This window comes from Myripristis murdjan, chromosome 7, assembly GCF_902150065.1.
Source record: "Myripristis murdjan chromosome 7, fMyrMur1.1, whole genome shotgun sequence".
NCBI lineage: Eukaryota > Metazoa > Chordata > Actinopteri > Holocentriformes > Holocentridae > Myripristis > Myripristis murdjan.
This window is the reverse complement of record NC_043986.1, coordinates 24971390-24986703: the sequence shown is the minus strand read 5'-3', so window position 1 is coordinate 24986703 and position 15314 is coordinate 24971390. Positions and strand designations below refer to the sequence as shown.

Here is a 15314-nt window from a genome sequence, read left to right as displayed (position 1 = left end):
GAAATTACGGAAATGCAGGGGAAATGGATGAGCAACACTTCATAACAATTAATCAGAGGCCGCTGATTAATAAAGTTCATTTTTTATTCTCGATGATTCAGGGGATTATCAAAAGGACACTGTCCTTGTCATTTTGATTAACAAACCCATCCTCGCTCTGGAGGAGGACGCGCTGAAGGGAGACGCTTTCTCTCGCCCATAAAATAAATATTGAATGAGAATATTAACTCGTTAACCTTGACAAGTATTTGTAATTTTCATAAGGGGGTAAACTAGCAGATTCAGCACAAAAAATGCTGTGGGGGTTTGAGAAAAGGCATGGGAAGAGGGGCGGGGGGACGACAACACACAACAAATTAGAGAGAATGAAGAATGCTACTGCATGAATCCTGTCATTTTTATGGGCTGCAATGATTAATTTGTTTGTTCAAATTCTCAATTAAGCCAGGAGGAACTGGCAGAATTAGAAAACGAGAGCAGTGCAGTGTTGTCTTGGCTTTGCAAGCGCCCTAGGGAGATATAGCCTACCTGATCCAGGCCTCGGGTCATCAGGCTATTCTGCAGACAGCTCACATCGTCTGGAGCAGGGGTGTGGTGCAAGTCTCGGAGATTCATTTCAAACACATTACAGCACAGAAAAAATGTAAATCAAAATATTTCCTCAGCCCTCCCTGATAAATCACTCTGCCTATTGTGTTCATTTGTCCAGGTCGCCTTGTCAAGGGTAATGCCCTTAAAATGTCAATTGTCAATGTGAGCATGTATTGCATTAAATATAAAGTACAGTTCACCACACACGAAAAAAGCAGTCAGTCACAGCGTCATACAGAAAAAAATAAAATATGGTGCTTGCACTTCCCTTTTCCCTGGAGGCCCTATGCTCTTATTATTTGTCAGAGTGACAGATGTTTTTCAAATGATGGTGTCTCATGTGTGCTGAACTTCTAGCAAAGCCCTACCGTGAGAGACTGCGGGACATTATACACCATCTGATGGTGGAAGCCTCCACGGAATGAGGAGGCAGAAGAAGTCCCTGGGCTAGCGAGGCTGTCTGCAGGGAAGTTCAGGTTGTCAGGGTGGTCTGCTGAAACGATCGCAGCACTGCTGAGCTACAGTGAGAAACACTAGGCCTCCAGATTCACCGCGGTAAGAAGTGCCAGTGCTGCGCAGAGCCACAAACTTGGATCCAAAGTTAGATTTGCTGATCAGAATCAGAACTGAATTTGCCAAGTACCAGGAATTTGTTTTGGTGGTTGCTGGAAATATTACTTTGCAGACATAAATATTCATATAGACAAAAAATAAATTTGCAAGTGAATCTGTGCACGCTCAGCTACACAAACTGTGCAGGAGGAAAGAGGTCGCTCTCCCTCCCTGTCTCTCTGTTGCCATGTGTGGATGGCTTCGTATGGAACTGATGGTTTCATGGCAGAGGCCACCGCGCGTGGGAAGCAAACGCTCAGGTACTGTAGCATGATGGTTTTGTCTTGATCGAACTGAAAAAAAAAAAAAAAGTTTTTCAGAGAAAGGCTTTGGAAATATGCAGTTTCTACCGTGGAGAGGGGCGATGATAATTTCTTTCTCTGCACTCTTCCTCAGCTTCAATTCAAGTCTTTCAATTGAAGTCTCAACAGGATTCAGCTGATTACTCTCTGTGCAGCGTGGATGGGCAGCAGTTTGGCCCTGTCACTGGCAGATGCTGCTGCGAGCCCGACAGGCTGAATTTGAACTCAGAGCTGCACATGAAAACATAAGGCGCTTCATTGAGATTGCATAGAAACTTTGCCCTGGACAGTTTTACTACGAATGTCATTACTTTGAGATCTTTCCTGATCATTCAGTGTGACTTTATTTAGAAGCGCTAACATTTGTTGCTCAGCACAAATTCAGATATTATCCTCAAGGAAAGCACCTTGTATTCAAGCTCTGATGTTTTCAGTGGCATGTATTTGTGTGAGGATTAAATGTGCTATTTTTATTTCTCAGCAGCGTCTTGTCCACCAAATGTAATTAAACTAGTCAAATTAGAAAAGCCTACTCTTTTTGACCCTGACCCAACCAACTTAAAGAAGTAATCAGAGCAAGAATAGACAGATCAGTGTTTTAATCACAGTATTGAGCATGTGCCTTGACACATACTGTAAGTACATTTAAAATCAAACAGTTGACAGCTTTTATTTTGGTGTTTTCTGCTGGGATGTTCCAGTAAATGGTTTGTTTACATCTTCCAGCACCATTCTGTAATATTGAAATCTAACAAAACGATATATCTCATGCAAGTCTTACTTGTCAGAAAAAATATCTCGAGAGTGTTATTTCTGTTCTACATACGTTGCAAATTCTCCAAGCGAAAGTGCAACTTTGTTATTGTGTTTACAACCATTATATGATTTTTGTAATGAAATCACAGTGTGTTTTCCGGACCAGTGGGTGCTTTTAATAGCATTGGCCACCTTTCTTTTTTTTCCAATTCAAGGTGTCCTCTATGCAGTATGTATATCCAGAGCAGCAGCATTGACTAGAGCCAGCACTTGTGAAGTGAAAATGCTTATTAGTCAAACAGTCCCCATCGGAATAATGCCACGGTCAGCCAGTGGTGAGGGATAACTCTATGTGGATGACACTCTGGAGCCTATTCTGTAGGGGATCTGCTTTAGTACAGCACTCACAAACATGATGTATGGACACACATGCAGTCCAGCATCATGGGACCACACAATGGAAGAGCGCGGGATGAGTTACTGTAGCAGGAGCGCGGCTCGCATCGAACGTGTACCTCAAAACAATGACAGTATGTTCTATTTTCTGTTTAACGATCCATTTGCCCCCGCAACCTTGATTAAAACCTGTAGGCCGAAATGAAGCAGTTAGAGCTGAATATGTAATGACGATAGCCACACCATATGTGTCTGCATGTGAAAGCCTTCGACGTACCTTCTCTGAATCTCTTAGTGTGGCAGCCCCGGTCAAATAAAACATCCCGTGGCGATGTGGCTTTGTCATCGCGTGTCCAGCTAGCCACAGCATGGCTTTCAGTGCCAGGGCTGTTCGTGTTTAAAATAAAGAGGTATGTCAAAGCAGCATGTATTTATGGAGAACATTTGCTGCGCATGGGAAAGGGGAGAATCAATTTCCTGCCTCTGTTGATAATTGATTGCTTTTCTGAGTGTACTCCTGAAGGCAAAGATGACAAGTCAGGTCTATCATATTTAGAATAAAGCAGCCAATGCCTAATTTTCTAGCAACTTCTGACCCCTCAGCATCTATCTATCTATCTATCTATCTATCTATCTATCTATCTATCTATCTATCTATCTAAGATAGATCTATCTGTCTGTCTATCTGTCTGTCTGTCTGTCTGTCTGTCTGTCTGTCTAAACTTTATTTAACCAAGAAATACCTCTGTGAGGAGTGTCCTGACCAAGATAGGCAGCAGCACATATAATCAATAAAAAGAACTACAAAACACTAAAACACATACCATATGTAAATCTCAGAGCAATGAATACAGTTAGAGGAGAGTGATTAAAATGAGGAAAATCAGCAGATATTTTGCTTTTGTCAAGAGAGGGTAGCTAAAAGAATAAAACAAGATGATAGTATACAGTGCATACAGTTATGCAATTGTTTGTCTGTCTATCTAATCTATCTATCTATCTATCTATCTATCTAGATAGATTATAGGAAAAAAAATAAAAATAGTCTCTTTGTCCATGTCATTTGGTCAATCTGGCTGCTTTCCCCCCTCCTGACACTGAAATACAGTCGCATATAAAACAATACGCTGGGCCATAAGTTGCACACTGATTTAATTTCTTGTCTCCACCAAGCATTCTCCGAGACACCTCATCAGCCGCTGCTAAACCCTCTCAAAATAATTCCAATCCCATAAATCTACCTCTGAAGGAATCTGATACTTTTAAAAAGTGACAGCGACTGACCTTGAGATTTATTTTTGTCACACCAGAAACTGTCTCCCTCAGCAACGAGAGATGTGCCTGTCCAGATGGTTTTGTGTGGCATCGTCTTGCTAATTGTCAGTGATGCCATCAAAGGGATGTAGCAGACCTGACAACTTAGCTGATGAGCAATGAGATGAGTATGAGAGGGGAAATTAGAGCCAAAAACATGTGACAGTTATTTTGTGCACCCTACCTATGCTTTTAAACACTTTAAATCAGCTCGCTTCCTTTGTTTCCTGCATTTGTTGCAGAATAGAATAGAATAGAATAGAAAGCCATTATTGTTAACCTTAGGTTCAAAATAGTCATTACTGTGTAATTATAATGTCTAATTACATTATGCAGGCTATAAATAACTCAGTGCCTATGATATTGCAGCAGGAATAAGTCTTTAATAGCATGTTGTATTGAATAGGTGCTCTGAAAGCTGGCTCTATTGTAATAACACTGTAGCGTGTTTAAAGCTATCACCTGTCCAAGTTCACTTTAAAGCTGAATAGGTAGCAGCACAAAACCACTGCTCCACGTCCCTGGTGACTGTACAAACGTGCAAGACAAAACATATGACACAGGGGATGATCCTGACCCAAGACTGACATGTGCTAAAGTACATTATAGTCATTGCCAGGATAAAGGTCACATTGACTCCTGTTATAAATTAGACAGGACAGCTCTGGCATACATGGAGTGTCAAGTGTGAGGGAGTCTGAAAGAAAATCCCTTGGATGTTTTAGGACACACACAGATAAAAGTGTTTATGTCTCTCTCACTTTCCTCGTGATTAGCACACTTAATCATCAAATTAAAGGGGAAGTCGGCGCTAAGTTCATCATATAATGGAGCCGCGGCGGCGCCTATGCGAGGAACATAAAGAGGAGGCTGCTCTTTTGGTTGGGCTGTCTGCACTCGTGGCTGCAAACCTGCCGGTGGTCAGCAAAGTGATTCAGAAAGAGGCAAAAAAAAAAAAAAAAAAAAACGTTACAGATCATGGTTATTATTGTGTTACTGTTAACACTGCTAATGTGTAAATTCAGAGAATATTATTTCTACTCGGGAAAAAAAAATATTTGCATGTTCATTCCAGGCATAATAGTCTCTTGACTAAGAATACCCTGCTTGCAGCGATAGTAAGTGCAAGAGCAGACTTTTGCTCTGAGATACAAAGGGAAACGACTTGAAAGGAAATAAGCAAATGAATGCAATGCCTCATTAGGCGGGTTTTATTTGACCGTAGCCAATTAGAGAGCATCTGTAATTTAAAACAGTCAACCTAAAAAAAGACTCAACGAAGAACACATTTCCCTCATGGGACCGAATCCTTTGCCTTGTTTTCATTCAAATTATGTTTTACCAGTGACATTTTCTATTTGAATGAATATAAATAATACACCGAGGACGCTCAAGTTCAGAAATATGTAGATAGCCTGCAGTGTAAGTTTGTGAGTCGAGATAAAAGACACACGGCTTCTGAGGAATTTCACGGTGTATGAGGTCAAGGGTATGTGCTGATGTCTGGCCTGGCTCTCGGCTGGCTGTGCTGACTTGTTTTGCCGTTGCTCTTTGTGATCAATATCTCTCCCTCTGTCTTAATCAACGACCCGCTGAGGTATTTGTGGGCTGTTACCTTAACGACACAATGGTGCAGTTTGAAAACAGAGCCGCAGTCAGAGGAAAGACTGACAGCTACTTTAGCAATGAATCACACCTCAGTGAAGATTAACGTGGCACACCTCACAAACAGAGACAGTACTGAAATATTGATAGGGAGAAGTAGAATCTGAGGCGCGTGTGAGTGATCCACATCAAAAGACACGGCCAAAAACAAGATCCCGACTGCTTACTTTGCAGGGGAGCCACGTGAAAAATAGTAACACCTGTATTGCTTATACTGGTTGTTAAGCATTGGAATAAAATTTTGTGCAATATGCATAACCAAATGCTGGAATAATGAGCCATCTGTATGTGTGGTCCCTTCCTTGGAGATGCCAAGAACGGCACCATCTGTGATGCAGCTACCAGCTGTTTTCCTTCTTATTACATGTTTATTAAAAGCTGAAGTTGTCCTCTTCAAGAAGGGGGAAAGAGAGCACGGGTGGCAATGTTGGTTATCTGATTGCCTCCATCTCCATTAGAAACAGACTTTAGCTTCCTTTTCTGGTCCTATAAAATAAGCTAACTGTTTCAATACAACAGAGGGAGTGCTAATTAAATACTCCCCCTTTTTCAGCAGTTACTCTGAGGAAATTAAGAGAACAAACACAAGATTGACTGGCAGCACAGAAACAAACATGAAACGCTATGAATGAATATAATCCACGAGGACTGGAAATAAATAAATAAAGGATGTCACTTACCCCACCTTCACTTAGCCCTTTTGGTTTGTATTTCAAAATCCCTCAGCAGGGTTTACGCATCTTTTCTATTTGCATTGTTTTCAATTTTCAAAACCTATTAGCAAGATATCGATCGACCACAATTGAGCATTTATGCACAGCAGGCAACCTACATCCCTCAAGTCAGAATCAGATCACATCTCCCGTAATTGAGGGTGGCAGAACTGCAGACCACCCTCTGCAACTGTCAACAAATTTCAGGAGCTCAAACTAAGATGCGTCAGGGATGCATCCTGCGCCGAGTGATGGACACTGAGAAGGAGAACTGGAAATGTCCATCAGCATCCTCTGCCATGTGCTGAACAAGACAGGTCAGGTCTGAATAGACACTGACAAACCCAGGGTGGACACACTGTCGACACAGACTAAAGCAATACCAAGGGACAAGTGACAGGCTGCTCTGATGCCTTACCTAACTGCAGTGCACGCACGCGGGCCACCACAAATGTGCACATCGGGTCGGACACCCACATGCAGGCACGTCCATATGGACAGCGAGGCCCCACACCCTTAAAAAAAAAAAATACTTAAGAGGTCATTTTTAGCTGGGTTTTAAATAGAAAACTCCCAAATGCCTTTTTGTACATCTGAACACTGTATTTCAGTCCACGGTACACATTTAAAAAACACAGCAGATTGATATCTCTGACAGTGCATCCATTTCAGAGGTTAGTGTGCTCACTCTGCTCAATGCTCACTAAAACAAACAAAATACCCTCCATTTCTGTATAAACAATTACCTGCCATAGATTGTAACCTTATTGGAGGGAGTGAAATGTTTGAAATAAATCATTAAAGGCGCTGACAGGGCATTTATCTTCACTCTTGCTTTAATGCGCTGTGCACAACACAGTGGATGAAGTCAGTCAAGGGTGTGTTTTTTTGAGCGAGCCAGGTCCCAGTGTGCCTCAGTGTGTGTGCTTGTAAGAGCACCGTTGCGTGTGTCAATCCTCCTGTGGAGCCATGTTCTCAAAGCTCTTCATTTTGAAATCAAGCATGAATAATTAAGCCATTTCACAAGGCTGCTTTAACGATATATTACATGAGAGGAAATAGGTCAAGCGGCGGTGTTAGAAAGATTGTTTGCATGGATATTATGGGGTTAAAAAGACTCCTTTTAGATGGTGAACAATACTCCCCTCCTTTCATGGCCCATATACTTACTCTTTAGAATGACTGACAGCCCCAGCTTGAGATTCATTTTCCTAAAGATATGAAAGCCATTTCTGATAAGTCGTGTATTTGCCATGACAGTTAGGGTTATATCTGGGTCATAGTGCCATTCCATCTGAGATAATACATCAACTCAAACCCTAACACTGCAGATTATGTTCACCAGCGTACAAAAAGCTTTGACAAGTGAAACAGAGTTGAATTATTTTTGCATATTTAGAGGTATTTTTTTTGCTCGCAACTCAGTACACACGCACACACACACAATCAAAATAGGTTTTAATGCTTGTTATTTATGACAGACCAAAAGATATGTTAATTTAGAAAGGAAAAAAAAAAACTCCACTACAGGCTAACACCAGTGATTTTGTTGTATCACCAAGTTCATGGTTGTAAAGCTTTGCATTTGAAGCCAGGACCATGCAATCATTTTATTGTCAGTTCACTAACTGAGCCACACAGCTGCTACGGTTGGATCAGATGTTTTTTTTCACACATGATGAAGATGCACACTTCCCTATATTTTTTTTATGACTGCTGCAGTGGCATGAATAGCTTAATTTTACAATGAGTGGGGAATTAGGACAGAAGAACTGGACTCCGGTGCCATCTCTTAGAAAAAAAAAAAAATTCCCAGAAGAGATACATTTTGTGCAATTAATTTAGCAATTTGCATTTATTTAAAGAAACAGACATCACTACTGGCCACTGCACAAGAAAAGAAAATATGCATGACATTAGTAATACCAATACACTGATAACAAAACAAAACAAAAGTCAGCTGAAGGTATAAAGTTAAACTATTCTGGTTAAAATATTTAAATTAAGATATTTCAGACTTTACGGCGTCTTTTTTTTTTTTGGTTGTGAATGAAGAACTTGGCAGGAAGTATGTTTACAGTAAGTTTGCCACCAGATGCAATATGGCCATAGCAACAGATAATATCACTTCCTATAAAATCACAGCATGGTGCATATGCATCGGTGTATTACCCACTGCACCAGATACATTGTTTAAAAAAAAAAAAAAAAAACTAAGCACAGTAAAATTTTCTCATTAGTGACACCATATAGTATGGTCAGTCTCACTTAGAAAATGCATGTATTATCATGTGCTATGTTGCATATGAATGTGAGTTTTTAATGCTGAAGCTAGGAAGGGTTTATGCAGTGTACATTTGCCGGTGTATTTTGAGTGAAAGTGAGACCTGAGAGATGGGAAAAGCTTACTTTTCATAAGCAAGTCCTACCCCTCGAGAAACTATGACACTAACTATGACACTAAAAATATAGTGAAAATCCATCCTGGGTTTAATGAGCAGGTTAACTTTTATCTGTGGTTTCTTATTGGACCTTTTCCCCCTCAAGAACCCCCACCAAACACGCTTTTCTAAAAAGGACTTCTCAAAGGCGAGAAGCAGAGCTGTATCGCTGACTAGAAGCTATTTTCCAGCCTTTATTTTTTTGGTATGGGCATTTTCTGATCCACTGAAAGCCTATGGCAAAACTGAATCAGCAAGAAATGGTTACCAAAACAAAGGAATAATGGAAGTAGTGTGAGACATTAACACCGATCAAGCCAAGAATGACAAGTACCCACTTGTCAAACAGCACTATTAGGTACAAACAGTACAACAATATCACAAATGGTGTATATGTCTCTATAGTACACTATAAAATTGTGAAAAGGAGTAAGTACTGACTGATCCAAAAAAAGCTCCAATGATCTCTGTCATCTGTTACATTCAGCCCTGAGGGCAAACAAGCTGAGTCCCAGAAAGCTCCTTTAACTGTACTTTCAACACAAAACACACACCGGCTTGTTCAACTTCACCTACTTTCAACTAAAATGTGCCTTGCTTAGTATAGGACCACATGCCACTGTGCATATACACAACATCCAAATTGTGAACATCCTGTTGTTTAATGCAATGCAAACATCTCTTCCAGTGTGCAAAAAAAATATCCTTATATCACTTTTTATTATTTAGAGGTTTTCTTTCATGAACCTTTGTCATTATAAACAAGGTTACCTTCAAAATTATGTGTATATGTTCAAAACTTGAATCGGTGCCATCTAAAAGTCTGCTTTGCATCACAAATCCTGATTCTGAAAACTGGATTACAGTTTCTTTGTAAATCAGGAGTCAAAAAAAAAAAAAAAAAAAAAAAAAAAAGATTTTTGCCTCACAGGCACTAAATTCTATCATTTGTGCTGCCGTTGCCAACAAACTACAACCATTATCAAACAATATTTCAAGATGACGGTTACGTCTGTTTATATATCACAGATTACCTTAACCCCTGTTACGTAATACAGTAATTCATCATCCTCTGTACCTGAAACTGTGTGTGACATAAAATTCCATCTCAGGCCTACAGCATTACATTGCTGCAACATATTCCTCATCTGGATTATTTTTTATTTAGAATCACTTGTCATTCAAATATATTCTCCTTATTCAGGGTTCCTCTGAATCGGTAATATCTCTTTGTTTTTACCTGTTGTTCATTTTCACGCGCATTACTGTACATGTATTCCATTTTGAAATCAAGCATCTGCTCTTGACTGTATGCATATGTTGTTGTGCTTTGAAAATAATGAAACTAGACTTCAACCACAGCCTGTCTATTTTACATGAAATTTCAGCTTTGAATCAAAACCAGGTTTGGATTTCCCTAAACTGTCCTCCTTTCATCATGGTTAGTGCATTATAATTAGGCTCCCTATTGTAGCAAGGCTGTGTAACTAAATAGTCGAGCCACAAAATGTAAATGAGGCCAATGTGATGATATTGGAAACAGTCTTAGGCTGGGTCCAGATTTCTCTTATTGGCCGTTCTGTGCTGAGAGCTGCATTTTAGTGACTGGTGTGCATCTTCAGAAATATGCCGCAGATGATATGGAGAGATTTTATTGTATAATTTTTATAATATAAGCAGTGGGGTGGCATGACAAAAGTATGTGTTGCTTTAAAAACAAGTTTTACTTTCATAATTAGAGCAGTTCCTAGTTGTAATTTCCTGCACACTTAGGACAGTACAGTACATATCTGTGCTGTTTTTATGCTGGTGAATGTTAAGACACAATTTATATATATGTTTTCGGGAACCTTAATCAGTTCCCTGCATTACAAGGAAAAAGAAAGAAAAAAAAACATCATTACTGAGTTGCTTCTTTTCATCTTGAACAACCAGTGATCACTTTACATTTACTTCCAGCAACACTAATTACATCCAGTTTCTTGTCAGAAACTTTGAATTGAAATGATCAGGTTAATACCTTTGTCTGTGTAAAGGATCCCATATGGGTGTAGCAAAAGGACTTTATTCAAAAATATGTACATGGACATTATTTCTGATATTGGTAAAAGTCTCATTAAATCCCAATTTAGTGGATTTCTGGAGCAGCTGTAGACAGGTCTGTCCAGTTAAATGCTTAGATGTGTGAAATGTTAGACATTAAGAGAAGGCAGACATAGACGTCAGAGAGAAGGAAAAACTTTAATGGTGGTATTGTCCTTTAATGGCATGACCCCAGCTAACACTTTGATTTCTTTTTGTCATTAAGAAACTTTACTGTAAGGAAACAAAACCATGATACACAAGTTGGGAGGAACTCTTTCACTTCCCTTTTGTCTCTGAATACAACAGAGAAAGCATCACACCCTGGCCATTAGAGTGTACAGAGAAAGAGGAAAAAAAACATTCACAAAATGGAGAAATCAGGATTATGCTTGTTGTAATGCAAGTCAATAAAGTCCCTAGCTTGAATTTATCTTGTAAATTACTCATACAGGTTATTGAATTTTGACTTCATGAACAGAAAATGAACTTGTTGCACGTTTCACAGCCCATTATATCTCAAACTACCGGTCTTTGTGCTACATAAAACACACAAACTGTCACAAACTGCCACTACTCGTACTTGTAGTTCAGTCAATCAATTTTTGAAAAAAAAAAAAAAAAAAAAAAAAAATCTCCAGTCCAATAAATCGAAACATAAACAAAGCCTGTGTTTGGGCAGCACTGTCTAAACAGAGGCTTACGCTGGGCCTGTAATAGTATCTCAGTCACATTGATAAATGACATAAATCTGTCACACTGAGTGGTCATACCAGTTTGAAAAGCCTGTGCTTAGTCAGATGTTTTCACTGGTGGCATTTTGATTTTCTTTAAGCTTCTATTGTGACTGTGCATGTTTATTCAACCAAAGTTTGGATTGTTCCTGGCCCCCCTCGCGCCTCAGAAACAGCAGGCTTTCAAGTTACGAAGACAAAAAAGACATTATAGATGTTATTATCTGAACAAATACAGACACAAATCGGCACTCACTCATTATGCACATTTTTATATGAAGTACTGACTTCACTCCATTCAAACCCCTGCCTGTCTGCTCTGTCCTGCAGTTTCATCTCAGGTTTCATCACTGACATCATTGCATGTGAGAAATAACATTGAGATTAATCTGAAAATCCTCTAAAAAAACAAACAAAAAAAAAAAAAAAACAGTGTTGCAGTGTTTTTCCTTCAGACTGTGAACAGTCCAGCACAGATAGTGAACATGAATCACACTCCCTCAGAGCTGAAGATGAGGAGAAGTCAAACCTCCGACTGCCATCAAAAGACACTTGCTAGAGCTGCTTGGTTGACAATAAATAAAAGGCTGATTTTGTAGACACTCCAGAAGTGCCATGGGTGACTTCCCAGGAATGTGGGCACATTTACTGGTTCAGAGCTGTTAGTTCACAGGAAATAAAAAAAAAAGTATATGGGTGTAAAAGCTCAAACAAACATTCAAAGGATCCACCATTTCTGCCTCCCATTCACTGTCAAAGATGCAGCCATGATCTCTTGATGAGATCTGAGATGAAAGCATTGCTTATCCTGTTTCTAGCTTTGGTAAACATCTGCTCTTGTTAATTGGCATGGCATATTTAAATTCTGTTTTAGGTTGATTTTTCCCTACCAAATATATAATCTGTGTCCTATCTTTACAGGCCTAAACACACTTCAAAGAGCTCTGACATTAATAAAGTTTTGTCATCATCTCGTATGTCTGTAATATATTTGCTTCCTTACTGGAAAGAGAGCCACAAGTGGCCATAATGAGGTAAGGAAAAAAGAAAAAAAAACAAGAAAGCGCAAGTACTAACGAGACATATGTTTGTCACATTTCGTTTCAGTGGTGGATCACACTTAAGTGAATTCTGTTGGAGTTATAAGCTGGAAAATCCATCGGCAGCCAGGTAAGAGAAGTGCAGCCATGTGAAGGAAGGGACAGCTCATCAAGACTTAGAGGATGGTGAAGTTTGCCATCTGCATGTGGGCCTGCCACTGACATGATGTACCGACATACATGTTAAGTCTGATCGCAAACTTTTTCACAAGTGATTTGGCGAAAACACACACACACACACACACCGGGAGCTGTGGGCGCTTGCGGATGCAGATGAAGTCAGGCTGGGTGTCAGCAGGAGGTGAGCAGCAGCAGTGGAGCGAGGCCATACTGGTAGAGATAAGGTGATGTGAGGGTTGTTGGAGGTAGTGGTGGGCACTGCTGTAATGCCTGTCATTGCACACACACACACACACACACACACACACACACACACACACACACACACACAGACACTTGTGTACACACGAGGTGTTAAAAGCTGTCAGACAGGTATGGCTTGGGCTGGATCTAAGCTGTGATTGATCGTGCCGGTTCAGGTGGAGTTCAGGGGAGGTCTTTGGTATCGTTGGCAAAATGACTGACAGACACAAAATAGGGTGATGGAATATTATCAGGAAGCCATTTGTAATGCGGGGCGAGCCTGGATCTCTAAGGGGTGTTGTCTCTCTGAAATGAAGTCATCCATCACCTCAACTTCGTGTTTGATTAGGTCATGAGGATCTTTTAAAGAGGGAGTGTTAGAGAGGCTTTACTATTGTTAGCTCACACACCATGACAACCAGGGATAAGGAATAAGCTCACATATAAATTGCTGTTGCAATATTTTTTTTTTCTTTTACAAATGGAGTGGTGTCTGTAAGCTGATACAGTTGCTAAACAACTAATCAGATCAAACGCAGCATTTCAATTGCATGAGATACAAGAGAGAGGAAAAGGGGAGCAAGTGGAATGTGAGATTATGAGACAAACATAAATTAGTTTACATATCTGGAAACGATGCTTCATTGCCCACCGACTTTAGATTGCAATTATCTATTCAAATTACTGTTGCAAAGCAATAAACTTAATGCAATGCAAATTTCATGGGCAAACGTTACAACAAGTAATCGGATTACACAGCTGAGATGCTGGCTGGCTGCAGCTGGAGGCAGGTAATCAGTAATCTGTAACGGATTACATTTGCAAAGTAACTTTATCAACGCCGAGCAGGTTTATAACGCCTCTCGGATGAGTTTTGTAGAGAAAAATGGTATATATTGAGTGCAAGTTGCAGGGAAATACAACAGGAAGCAGGTTCGAGTAAACAGCAGGTTGACGGGTGATGCTGCTAATATATATTTCCCCCTGTTAAAAAACAGCGTGTTCAGTGAAGCAAGCTGTCCCTGTGCGGTATCATTATGGCAGCACAAGGTATTTCCTTTAGTGCAGCGGTTAGTCCGCGTCTATTGGAAATCTGAGAAACTCAACTTTTATTTGCGAGGCAGCATTCAACGGGCAAAGCTCGCGGAAATCATCTAAAAGCAAATCGCCGCATTAAACAGCAGCCAGGAAAAGGCTGTGGCTGTGATTCCTGATTGAAAACAACAAGGCACCACTCAGCCTGTGCTCCTGTCTGTTTTCCCTGGCCTCTGTTCCTTTAATAAACTCATGGTTATCTAGTGTAACAAATGTCTCGCTGCCATCATCAAGTCCAGGCGAGGAGGGAGGAGTTTTTAATGTTCAGTTTGTTCTATGGATCGATGTCTGCTGGCATCGCCTCTCCTCTCGCCTGCACCGTGCGTAATATACTGTACCATTACCAAACGTTTTACGCGCTTTCCCTCCAACATATTCTCCACCGAAAAACTGACTGGCGGACTGACTGACAGACGTCGATCAGCGAATGTGGCACTGATGGACAAAAACGGATGGTGAAAGAAGACGATTCGCCCCCCGTAGGAGGAGGAAGAAGAAGAAGAAAAAGAAGAAGAAGGTGAAAGAACAAGCCCGCTTGAACATCTGTGTTTTTCACCCCCCCTGACAGCGGCTCCCTTTATGACTGGATTTTTTTTTTTTAGTGAGAGAGACTGAACTACTCTGAGACCCAAAATAAAGACTCTCTCTCTCTCTATGCATGGACTATCTTAGACCGCATACAGATTTCACCTGGGCACAGTAGTGAACTGCGACTCTAAAAAATGCCACGGAGGAAACAGCAGGCGCCCAAACGGGCTGCGGGTAAGGGATTATCTAAACATTATCTTTTAATGTGTACGTGATATTTGTCGGATGTTTATTTTTATTGCTATTTTCACCGGTATCTCGCCTGTACGCCAAGCTTCCCCAAACTTTTCCATGCGAAGGACCCAAGAATAGGTACGCATTAGACCACAGACCCCCCATATAGTGCGATTTTGTCCCATATAGCCCATCCGAGAAGGTTTTTGTAGTTGGTAATGATTTAGTACGGAGTTATATAACTGTATACTGTAGGTGGGGAGGTAGAAGGGAGAGAGGGATCCACTGTATGATGAAAACAGTCACCCTCACGCGTTTTTATCATTGCGCCAGCCACTAGTAAATAAAAGAATAGTGAAATCAACTGTTTCTTATTTCACCGGGGACC

General features: G+C 40.4%; 1 protein-coding gene across 7 annotated transcripts in view; it reads left to right on the top strand.

Annotated features, from left to right (window-relative positions):
- Window positions 1-15314, top strand: part of tshz2 (teashirt zinc finger homeobox 2) — a 98686-nt gene that overhangs the window by 45272 nt on the left and 38100 nt on the right. For 5 of the 7 annotated variants that reach the window (XR_003928455.1, XM_030055481.1, XM_030055484.1 and 2 more), the window contains one exon: window positions 12714-12776. The exons of 1 other annotated variant lie outside the window; for it this stretch is intronic. Coding sequence is in view for 1 of the 6 variants with exons in the window: in XM_030055479.1 (XP_029911339.1) it covers window positions 14887-14926 (40 nt within the window). In the remaining 5 variants the exon portion in view is untranslated. Of the gene's footprint in view, window positions 1-12713; window positions 12777-14451; window positions 14927-15314 lie in introns of those variants that run through there. One more of the 7 variants, XM_030055479.1, reaches the window with a different exon arrangement.